General features: G+C 41.2%; 1 protein-coding gene across 1 annotated transcript in view; it reads left to right on the plus strand.

Annotated features, from left to right (window-relative positions):
- LOC102914457 (sodium-dependent glucose transporter 1C) overlaps positions 1-11,120 on the plus strand; it is a 29,024-nt gene extending 17,904 nt beyond the window's left edge. The window contains exons 3-5 of the mRNA XM_042262051.2: positions 3,927-4,095; positions 8,078-8,194; positions 8,798-11,120. Of these exons, the coding sequence (XP_042117985.1) occupies positions 3,927-4,095; positions 8,078-8,194; positions 8,798-9,726 (1,215 nt within the window). The 3' untranslated portion in view covers positions 9,727-11,120. The remainder of the gene's footprint in view (positions 1-3,926; positions 4,096-8,077; positions 8,195-8,797) is intronic.
- The last annotated feature ends 460 nt before the right edge of the window (positions 11,121-11,580 follow it).

Below are 11,580 nucleotides of genomic sequence, written 5' to 3' on the forward strand. Positions count from 1 at the left end.
TTCTGGTAGAATTCTGTGCTAAAACCATCTGGTCCTGGGCTTTTTTTGGTTGGGAGACTTGATGACTGCTTCTATTTCCTTAGGGGTTATAGCTCTATTTAAATTGTTTATCTGATCTTGATTTAATTTTGGTGTGTGGTACCTATCCAAAAATTGTTCATTTCTTTTACATTTTCCAATTTTGTGGAGTACAGGTTTTTGAAGTATGATCTAATGATTCTCTGGGTTTCCTCGGTGTCTGTTATGTCCCCCTTTTCATTTCTGATTTTGTTTTGTTTGTTTGTTTGTTTGTTTGTTTGTTTAGAGACAGGGTTTCTCTGTGTAGTTTTGGTGCCTGTCCTGAGTCTCACTCTATAGACCAGCCTGGCCTTGAATTCACAGAGATCTGCCTGGCTCTGCCTCCCAAGTGCTGGGATTAAAGGTGTATGCCACCACTGCCCAGCTCTGATTTTATTAATTTGGGTATTATCTCTCTATTTTTTTGTTAGTTTAGATAAGGGGTTGTCTATCTTGTTGATTTTCTCAAAGAACCAACTCTTTTTTTTCATTGATTCTTTGTATTGTCCTCTTTGTTTCTATTTTATTGATTTCAGCCCTGGATTTGATTATTTCCTGTCTTCTATTCCTCCTGGGCGCGTTTGCCTCTTTTTGTTCTAGAGATTTTAGGTGCGCTGTTGGGTTGCTAGTGTGAGATTTCTCCAACTTCTCTATGCAGGGACTTACTGCTATGAACTTTCCTCTTAGCACTGCTTTCATAGTGTCCCATATGTTTGGGTATGTTGTGCATTCATTTTCATTGAATTCTAGGAAGTCTTTAGTTTCTTTATTTCTTCCTTTGTCCTCATCAGTGGTGATTCAGTTGAGCATTATTCAGTTTCCATGAATTTGTAGGCTTTCTGCATTTTGTGTTGAATTCTAACTTTAAGCCATGGTGATCCAATAAGACACAGGGGGTTATTCCAATTTTTTTTTGTATCTGTTGAGATTTGTTTTATTACTAAGTATGTGGTCAGTTTTGGAAAAGGTTCCATGGGGTGCTGAAAAGAATGTATATTCTTTTGTGTTTGGGCAAAATGTTCTATAGATGTCTGTTAGGTCCATCTGAGTCATAACATTTGTTCGTTCCCTTATTCCTCTGTTAAGTTTCTGTCTGGCAGACCTGCCCAGTGGTGAGAGAGGGGAGTTGCAGTCTCCCACTATTAGTGTGTGGGGTTTGATGTGTGATGTAAGCTTTAGTAATGTTTCTTTTACAAATGTAGATGCCCTTGTATTAGGGGCATAAATGTTCAGAATTGAGGATTCATCTTGATGGATTTTTCCTGTGATGAATATGAAATGTCCTTCTCCATCTCTTTTGATTGATTTTAATTTGAAATCTATTTTGTTAGATATGAGGATAGCTATATCAGCTTGTTTTTTAGGTCCATTTGTTTGGAAAGTATTGGGAATTTCCTTCTAGTAGGGCTGGATTTGTAGATATGTAATGTTTAAGCCTGGTTTTGTCATGGAATATCTTGTTTTCTCCATCTACGGTGATTAAAATCTTTGCTGGGTATAGTAGTGTGAGGGGGTATCTGTGGTCTCTTAGTATCTGCAGAATATCTGTCCAGGACCTTCTGGCTTTCAGAGTTTCCATTGAGAAGTTGAGTGTAATTCTGATAGGTCTGCCTTTATATGTTACTCGACCTTTTTACTTTGCTGCTCTTAATATTCTTTCTTTATTATTTATGTTTATTATTTTGACTATTATGTGGCAAGGGGACTTTTTTGTGGTCCAGTCTATTTGGTGTTCTGTATGCTTCTTGTATCTTCATAGGCATATCCTTCTTTATGTTGGGAAAGTTTTCTTCTATAATTTTGTTGAATATATTTTCTGTGCCTTTGAGCTGGAATTCTCCTCCTTATTCTATCCCTATTATTCTTATGTTTAATCTTTACATGGTGTCCCAGGCTTCCTGGATATTTTGTGTTAAAAATTTGCTGGATTTAACTTTTTCTTTGACCGATGAATCTATTTTCTCCATTGTATCCTCAATGCCCGAGACTCTCTCATTTCTTGTATTCTGTTGGTTATGCTTGCCTCTGTAGTTTCTGTTTGTTTACTCTGATTTTCCTTTTCCAGAATTCCCTCAGTTTGTGTTTTCTTTATTGCCTCTATTTTAATTTTCAAGTCTTGAACTGTTTCCTTCATCTGTTTGATTTTTTTCCTTGGGTTTCTTGACTTTCTTGAAGAGATTTCTTGATTTCCTCCAATTTTTTTGTTTGTCTTTTTCTCCATTTCTTTAAGGGAATTTTTCATTTCCTCTTTTGGGGCCTCTATCATCTTCACAAGGTTGTTTTTAAGGTCATTTTTTTTTTCTGGATCATCTGCTTTGGGATGTTCAGTTCTTCCTGTTGTACCACTAGGTTCTGGTGGTGCTGTATTGCTCTTCATGTTGTTTAATGTGTTCTTACACTGCCATCTACCCATTTTTTTTCTTTAATCTGAACAGGTGGAGCTCCAGGACGCTGTTCTTTCAATTGGTGCAGGTGGAGTCTCTGGCTCCTGTGGTTGCTCTTCTTCCCAATTAGTCCAGGAGGGGGTGTATGTCTCCGGCAGTCACTGGTGCCACAGGGGATGGTTTGTGAGGGGGTGGGAGTGGGAAGAGGCTGCTGCTAGTCTCTGGGGCTGCACTGGCTGGGGGCAGGGTGGGGGGGACACGAAATGTGCCCATGGGGTCTAGGGGCTAGAGAACTGGGCTTTCCAGTCCAGAGATTGGGGCCTTACCTGTTCCCAATAGGTTCAGGGTGAGCGTATCTTGTTTTGATTTTCAAGACATGGTTTGTCTGTATTGCCCTGGCTGTCTCAGAACTCGCTATGTAGATCAGGCTGCCCTTGAATCACAGATCTGCCTGCTTCTGTTTCCCAAGTGCTGGGATCAAAGGTACTTACGTCCAGCTTCTTATGAACTTTTATTTAAATAGGGAAAAACTTTAAAAATTAAGTCATTTTTGGCTGGAGAGATAGCTCAGCAGTTAAGAACACTAGCTATTCTTCCAGAGGACCTGGGTTCAATTCTCATCATTCACATGATAGCTCACAGCATCCATAACTCTAGTTCCAAGGGATCTGATGCCCTCTTCTAGCGTCCTTGAGAACTGCACACCTGTGGTGCACATGCATGTAAAACACCCACAAACATAAATAAAAGTAAACAAACCTTTAATATTTTTAAAAATAATCAAATAATTTTGGAGAGAAAAAAGTTTTGAAATGAAGAAAATCAATCAGGATCTATGGCTCTATAATATTAGTATCATCATCATTGTAAAGTTTTTCTTACTGTGAATGGGCCTTAAAATACATTTCTGTTTTATAACCCACTCTGTAGATGAATTTCTAAACAGTCTTATTAAATAAGAAGCACAGAGCCAAATACAGAGTTAAAAGCCCAAGAGATCAGAGCACCAGCGAAGAGCCAAGACCACCTTATCTTACCACTCGCTGCCGTCCTTCCCCTGAGAGAGAGTTTCTTCCTGTCTGACTTGTCTTTTTATTGCCTTTCTGTTCTGCCTTCTCATTAGCTCTAAACCCAACGACATGACTTCCTAGTCACTGCCTGTCTATACAGACCTCCAGGTCTCTATGATTGGTACTGGGATTAAAGGTTCATGTCACCACGCTTGGCTGTGTCCTTGAACACACAGAGACTCTGCCTGCCATGTGATCAGATTAAGGGCGTGGGCTACCACCACCTGACTTCTGTTCCTGGCTTGCTAATGACTTCTGATCTCCAGGCAAACTTTATTTATTAACGTACAAATAAAATCACATTTCAGCACAATTAAAACATCACCACACCACTCCTCACCTTTTTGGTAGTAGACAAAAATGAAACATGTATTACCTTGTTTGCAAGTAGATCTTTCATCTTTGTTAATTTCAGGGAATGACTGTTGCCATATTGGGACCCACATTTCCAGACCTGGCAAGGAATGTGAACCGGAACATCAGCAGCCTTTCGGAAGTCTTCGTGGGCCGTGCCCTCGGCTACTTGTGTGGCTCTGTGGTTGGCGGGGCACTTTTCGACTGTATGAATCATTTCTTACTTTTAGGTAAGTAAACATCAACTTTTGTTCGCAACTTGGCTCTAAGTATGAAAAGTGCAGCCTTAATTCGGACTCGACAACAGACATGGGTAGTGTGTGGGCACCTCCCCGGCACTGGGCTTCCACGGGTCCTGTCTCTACCTGGGCTGGTGGAGGGAATCTGTACTCAGCCCTCTGGGAACTCTTCAGTTTGTGTGTTGGCGCTCCTGAGGCTCCAGTCTCAGGTCACACATTTGAAGGTGTGGCAGGTTCCCAGGGCTGCAGAGGTCAGAATGAGCTCTCCACACCTGCCACACCTGTTTACAATTTATTTGTAGTATTACAATGGTCCTCATGTCATAGTTTATAGTGTGTATATACATATACATATACATATACATACATACACACACACACACATATATATGTAAGTTTATTAGCATGCACAATATTGGGGGAATACAATACCACATTTCCTCTCTTTTTGTCTAAAATTTAAAAAAGAAAATTATACAAGAAAAATTATATCCAGTAAGTATATACAATATACACAGTCAAGATTACATTAACGATGTCTAGTCCATTAACATTTGACAGATTCAGATAAAAACTCCATTATATATATTAACAATGTCCAGTCCAGTAACATCTGATAAGCTCAGACCAAAAAATTTTCATTACTTGTCTTATTTAAAACAAGTAGTTCCTTTTTAAAAGTAGATTCCATAATCTCCCTTTTTAATCTTATCATATCCATATTCTCTCTTTTTTTCTTTTCATAATACATTCAATAGTCTACATAGATAGATAGATAGATAGATAGATAGATAGATAGATAGATAGATAGATAGATAGGAAGATTTGAGGCAGGGTATCTCTATGTAGTCCTGGCTGTCCTAGAACTTATTACATAGACCAAACTGGCCTCAAATTCACAGAGATTTACCTGCCTCTGCCCCCCAAATACTGGGATTAAAGATGTACATGGTCACACCCAGTAATTATTTTGGTTACTTTTAATCCATAAATATAATATAGTATGCTGTGGATATCACTCTATATAAATAAAACACTGATGGCCAGTGACCAGGCAGGAAGTATAGGCGGGACAAAGAGAGAGGAGAATTGGGGAAACAGGAAGAAGGAGGGGGAGACACTGCAGCCACCGGCAGGACAAGCAGCATGTGAAGACGCCGGGAAGCCACCAGCCACGTGGCAAGGTATAGATTTATAAAAATGGGTTAATTTAAGATAAAAGAACAGTTAGCAAGAAGCCTACCACGGCCATACAGTTTATAAGTGATATAAGCATCTGAGTGATTATTTTATAAGTGGATGGCGGGACTGCGGGGCTTGGGGAACCTGGAGAGAAGCCCTCCAGCAACAAATGGAGCCCAACGGCTCGAGTTTCCACCTTAAACCTGAGAATATTTAATAACCAATTCTAAACAGAGCCAAAACCAGGTTCCTGCTTCTTGTCTCATACGGGCAGCTAGACGCCGCAAAATGCGGGTTTGAACACTGGCGGGTTCCTGGCGTGTGCGTTTGACCGGCAGTATGGCGGGAATGAGGCGTCTGCCAGCGGCACATTACGCTGTGTGGTAGATTTAGTCTTTACTAGTATTAAAAAAAAAAAAAAAAAAGGTTTCTGGGCTACACACTGCTTTGATAAAAGCATAGACCTACGATTTCTGAGAATTGATGGCTCCTCAAGCTGGCGGAAAACGTACCGCTGCCATGTTGGGAAGCTGAAGTGGGCGGAGCCAGCAGCCACGGCACCGTTTCAGTCTTAGAATGGTGCAGTTTAAAGCAATAGGCTCAAGGTAATATAAAACATAAGCCACGTAAAGATGGCTACCACACAGAGAATCTGGATTATGTTCTCTTTGATATTCGTAACTGAAGAAAAATATTTGATTACAAAAGCTGTTGAGTTATGCCAAAATGTATATTTTAAAGGTACCTTCACTTCAAAATTTGGATTTAAGGATATGTTGCTCTGGAAAAGAGATTCTGCTTTTGTTTCCACAGAAAGCCAGAGGCTGTGGATTTGTTCCAGATTAAGATACATCAGGTTTCACCAGCCAAGACCCCCTGAAAGGTCTTCGATGACACCATGGCCCAGATGATCCAACATCCAGAGCGGTTTCAAGGCAACTGGCTCCCACAATACAGCCTCAAGGACTACCCCATAGGCCTAAAATTTTCTTTGCGTCCCCATAAGATACAGCGCCCCCCTCCAGCAGGAAGTAGTAAGAGATGCTACGCCCAAATTCCCAAATATACCAAGCTGGCTTTAGAGGTGGAATTGGCTCACTCCCCCTCTAAACCCAGACATACTGCTTTAAAAAAAAATGGTTAAGAGATTCTTGTGTCCCAAATCAGAAGAGCCCTCTGGTATGGGACAGAGAAAAACCAATATTTTTATTTAAAATAGGTTGATTATAAATGTGATCTCTTTCTAAAAAAGAAAAGGGGATTTGATATAGATATATAGGAGGATATAGAGATGATAAGATAAAAGGATAGATTAATCAACCTACTTTTAAAGAACAACTTGTTTAAAATGTTTTACATTGGTATAGATTTTAGTTTATGTTTAAAATGTTTTACATTGGTATAAATTTTAGTTTATTGATACAAACTTGAAGTTAATTTTGTTATACTGTATATATATATTTCTATTCTTGTTTGAGGTATTGTTTATGTAACTCATTTAAAATTGTAATGGATAATTAAAATAGATTAATAATTAGTCATCTATGATAATCATATTTGTAGCCATGTTAGTTAAGTCTTCTAGGTATACATAGATATATTTCAGATAGATAGGTAATCTTCAAACACTTCATAGACCTAGAGAATATGGCATTTAAATAACTTAAAATTCTGTTGACGTGAGACACAATTGCTCCTGGCTACACCAATTGATCCCGAGAGAATGTTGGGCTTCTAAGACATTTCCATTTGGAAGTTTGTCTTTTTGGCACAAAATGGCCTACTGGGCAAAGAACTGCCCTTGCCTTGATGGCTAACAGTACAAATGCAATGCTGTCCTTTCTGGACAAGCGGGACACAAGGAAAGCGACCACTGTACTCTGCCAAGACAGGGTAAGATGGTCTTTCAGAAATCCTGCTTCTGAAAATGGTCTGTCAGATACTCTAGGCCTGTAGCCAATTTGAATGCACCAACAATGCTAAGAAATATTAGGTGACTGTCCAGGCTGCCAGCTGTCTTGGTCTACTTTTGCAAGATTCCTGAAAATTGCTTGCATCCATCTACCATTTCTCAGGTACCATTATGTTCCTTCTCAGGTCTTTGATGTGGTTGAAAACTAGATAGTTGTAATTTCCTCAGTTATGATAAAAGATAAGTTAGATATAAAACCTTAAATTCACAAATATTAGGACATCTTCTTTAATATTATAACTGCAATTCGATAATTGTTTTGTTATATGTAATTTTACCATGTTAAAGTTAAAACCTTCCTTTTTAAAAAAAGAAGAAAAAGGGAAGTGCTGTGGATATCACTCTATATAAATAAAACACTGATGGCCAGTGACCAGGCAGGAAGTATAGGCGGGACAAAGAGAGAGGAGAATTGGGGAAACAGGAAGAAGGAGGGGGAGACACTGCAGCCACCGGCAGGACAAGCAGCATGTGAAGACGCCGGGAAGCCACCAGCCATGTGGCAAGGTATAGATTTATAAAAATGGGTTAATTTAAGATAAAAGAACAGTTAGCAAGAAGCCTACCACGGCCATACAGTTTATAAGTGATATAAGCGTCTGAGTGATTATTTTATATGTGGATTGCGGGACTGCGGGGCTTGGGGAACCTGGAGAGAAGCCCTCCAGCAACAATAGTATTTATAAGACATAACCCATTTGTAGAAATTCTCACGTTATCCAGTGTTCATATGACCTTACGTTCATTTCTGTTGTTATGACATTGGCTTGACTCTGTGTGAACGCTGCTTCTGTAGCTGACATTCTCGCCCTTCTTTAGGGATGTCAGTGTTGGCTACCACAGTTGGTCTTTATCTCATCCCTTTCTGCAAGACAGCAACAGTACTGATTGCCATGATGTCTGTATTCGGTGTTTCATTTGGCTCTCTGGACACAGGTCAGTGACTCTGAGTGTTGGACTTCGGGAAAAGTGGACAAAATTACACTATCACCTAGAAGATATTCTTGTTTCCTGTAACAGGAGCATCCAGGTCCTAACTAGGTGCTTTGCTCATAAATAAATAATCATTGGTTGCTGCCAGCTCCAAGTACATAAAGCTAAAAATGTGCAATATACTTATTAAAGTTTGAGGTATATTTATTAAATATATTATATTTTTTATTTATTTATTTTTATTTTTTTTGATTGATTGATTTTGGTTTTTTGAGACAGGATCTTACTATGGCTGTCACTGTGTAGACCAGGCTGGCTTTGAACTCACAGAGACCCACCTGCCTCTGCTCCCGAGTGCTGGGATTAAAGGTGTGCGCCACCACCGCCTGAATATATTATAATTTATGTAATGTATTTATTGCATATATTTATCACATACATAGTAACAAGTACATGGATAAATATTATACCCCCAGTGAGGCATTTACACTATTTTGTAAAAACTGTTGCAAATGTATCTGGCTCTAGAAGGTGGTGAGCACCAGCCTTTAGGCCATGTCTGTAAGACATTACAATGCATCGCTTTTCTCCACATTCCATTGGCAGGTGCAAATGTCCTCATCTTGGCTCTTTGGGGAGACAAAGGTGCTCCACACATGCAGGCCTTGCACTTCAGTTTTGCCTTGGGTGCCTTCCTGGCTCCTCTGCTAGCTAAACTGGCCTGGGGTACGACAACATCCGCTCAGAACCACACAGAGACAGACTCTGTCCCTCTAGTGCTGAACGGATCCTCTGGAGCCACCTCAGACTCTCTGTTTGCGGTGCCTGAGGACATGACCCTGCTGTGGACCTATGCTTTCATCGGCACCTACGTCTTAGTAGTCTCTGTCTTCCTGTTTGGTCTGTTTTGTAAGAAAAGCTCAAGGCAGAAGAAATCCATGGCATCTGTTCAGGAAGCTCGAAGAGCTAAATATCACTGGGCCCTGCTCTGTCTCCTCTTCCTCTTCTTCTTCTTTTACGTCGGAGCTGAGGTGACCTACGGGTCTTACATTTTCTCCTTCGCCACCACCCATGTTGGCATGGAAGAAAGTGAAGCAGCCGGCTTGAACTCCGTCTTCTGGGGGACCTTTGCAGCCTGCAGGGGCCTGGCCATCGTCTTTGCAACACTCTTACAGCCTGGAACCATGATCGTGTTGAGTAACATTGGCAGTCTTGTCTCAACTTTCTTTCTGGTGCTTTTTCACAAGACCCCTCTTTGTCTCTGGATCGCAACTTCTGTGTATGGGGCCTCCCTGGCAACCACGTTTCCCAGTGGTGTTTCCTGGATTGAGCAGTACACCACCTTAACTGGAAAATCCACGGCATTCTTTGTAATTGGCGGTACCCTGGGAGAAATGGCTATTCCTGCAGTAATTGGAATTTTTCAAGGACACTACCCAGAACTGCCAATAGTTCTGTACATCTGTTTAGCTTCAGCCATATCCACTGCTGTTTTATTTCCTGTGATGTATAAATTAGCCACCTTACCTCTGTAATATGAATAAAAAGAAAACATCTCAGGGGTCCAGAACACTTTGCCCTCTAAGTCTGTACCATAAAGAAAAGGAAGAATGGAAAGATGGAGACAAAATGAGTGAAATGGATTTTGAAGTTGCTGAACAATGCAATGAGGCAATCTGTAGTTGTCTAGAAACGTTGATGGTGTCCTCACCAATTCCTCCTAAGTGCATTGATTTGGACAGTTTGGTATCTCTGTGGAATGCCACGTTCGGTTCTTTACTTGTGACTGTGACCAATACTTGATGAGAAACCACGGAAGGACTTGTTTTGGGTCACAGTTTGAGGGTGCCGTCTATCATGTTGGGGTGGGCATAGCTACAAGAGGACCCATGTATCAGGAATGTGGAGCTAGGTACCTTTTCCTTCACATTTGGGCAGAACAGGAACAGAGAGGGGACCAAAAATGTGTCCAGGTATAGAATCTCAAGCTCTGCCTCTAGTGATGGACTTCCTCCAGAGAAACCTCATTTCATCCACAGAAACTCCACTTCCTCCAGAGAAGTCCCACTTCCTCCAGAGAAGCCCCACTTCCTCCAGAGGAGCCCCACTTCCTCCAGAGAAACCTCATTTCATCCACAGAAACTCCACTTCTTCCAGAGAAGTCCCACTTCCTCCAGAGGAGCCCCACTTCCTCCAGAGAAGTCCCACTTCCTCCAGAGAAGCCCCACTTCCTCCAGAGGAGCCCCACTTCCTCCAGAGGAATCCACTTCCTCCAGAGGAGTCCCACTTCCTCCAGAGGAGCCCCACTTCCTCCAGAGGAGCCCCACTTCCTCCAGAGGAGCCCCACTTTCTCCAGAGAAGCCCCACTTCCTCCAGAGGAGCCCCACTTTTTAAAGGTTCCTCAACCCTCTAAAACAGCATCCCCAGAAAGGCACCAAGTGTTGAAACATATAAGCCTGTCGGGGGGAGGGGGTGACATTTTACATTCGAGCTGCAGAAAGCATCTTGGCAAAAACCAGGGAAAAAAGAGTTCTTATTAACTTCCCTATTTCTTGGCGAAGGGGCACAATGCGGGGTCAAACTTAGGATGCTGCATGGGTCAGGCAAGCATTCTACCATTCAGCCTGGGGTTTCCTCAAATCTGAACATCTAAACAGGCCAATCAGAGATGATCATCAGCAATGTTCCAGTGGTCTCTGGAGATTTAGATTTCAAGGTCAATGTATAGGAAATGCTAAGATATTTTGAAATATTCTGTAATTCCGAGAGTGTTACACAAATACCTCATGGTCTTGTACCATCAATCTCTTGTTACAAGGCTTGTTTTGACCTGAGCCATTTGTTGTAGAATATTATTTTAAGATGTGTTACATTAGTTTATGCTGTGGAATATTTGTTTAATGATGCAAAGATGTGTTGCATTCTTTTATGTTGCATTTGTTTAACTATGTGAAGCTGTGTACTGTGCCTGTCTAAAACACCTGATGGTCTAATAAAGAACTGAATGGCCAATAGCAAGACAGGGGAAAGGATGGGTGGGGCTGGCAGGCAAAGAGAATAAATAGAAGGAGAAAACTGGGAGAGAAGAAGAAGAAGCAAGAGAACAAGGAGGGGAGGATGCTAGAGGCCAGCCACACAGCCACACAGCCACACAGCCACACAGCCACACAGCCACACAGCCAGCCACTGAATAAGAGTGAAAGTAAGATATACAGAAGTAAGAAAAGGAAAAGTCCCAGAGGCACAAGGTAGACAGGATAATTTAAGAAAATCTGGCAAGAAGTAAGCTAAGGCCAGGCATTTATAATTAAGAATAAGCCTTCATGTGTGATTTATTTGGGATCTGGGTGGTGGACTCCCCAAAAGAGCCAAAGAGCCAGAAGAGCAAA

Source organism: Peromyscus maniculatus, chromosome 16, assembly GCF_049852395.1.
Source record: "Peromyscus maniculatus bairdii isolate BWxNUB_F1_BW_parent chromosome 16, HU_Pman_BW_mat_3.1, whole genome shotgun sequence".
Lineage (NCBI taxonomy): Eukaryota > Metazoa > Chordata > Mammalia > Rodentia > Cricetidae > Peromyscus > Peromyscus maniculatus.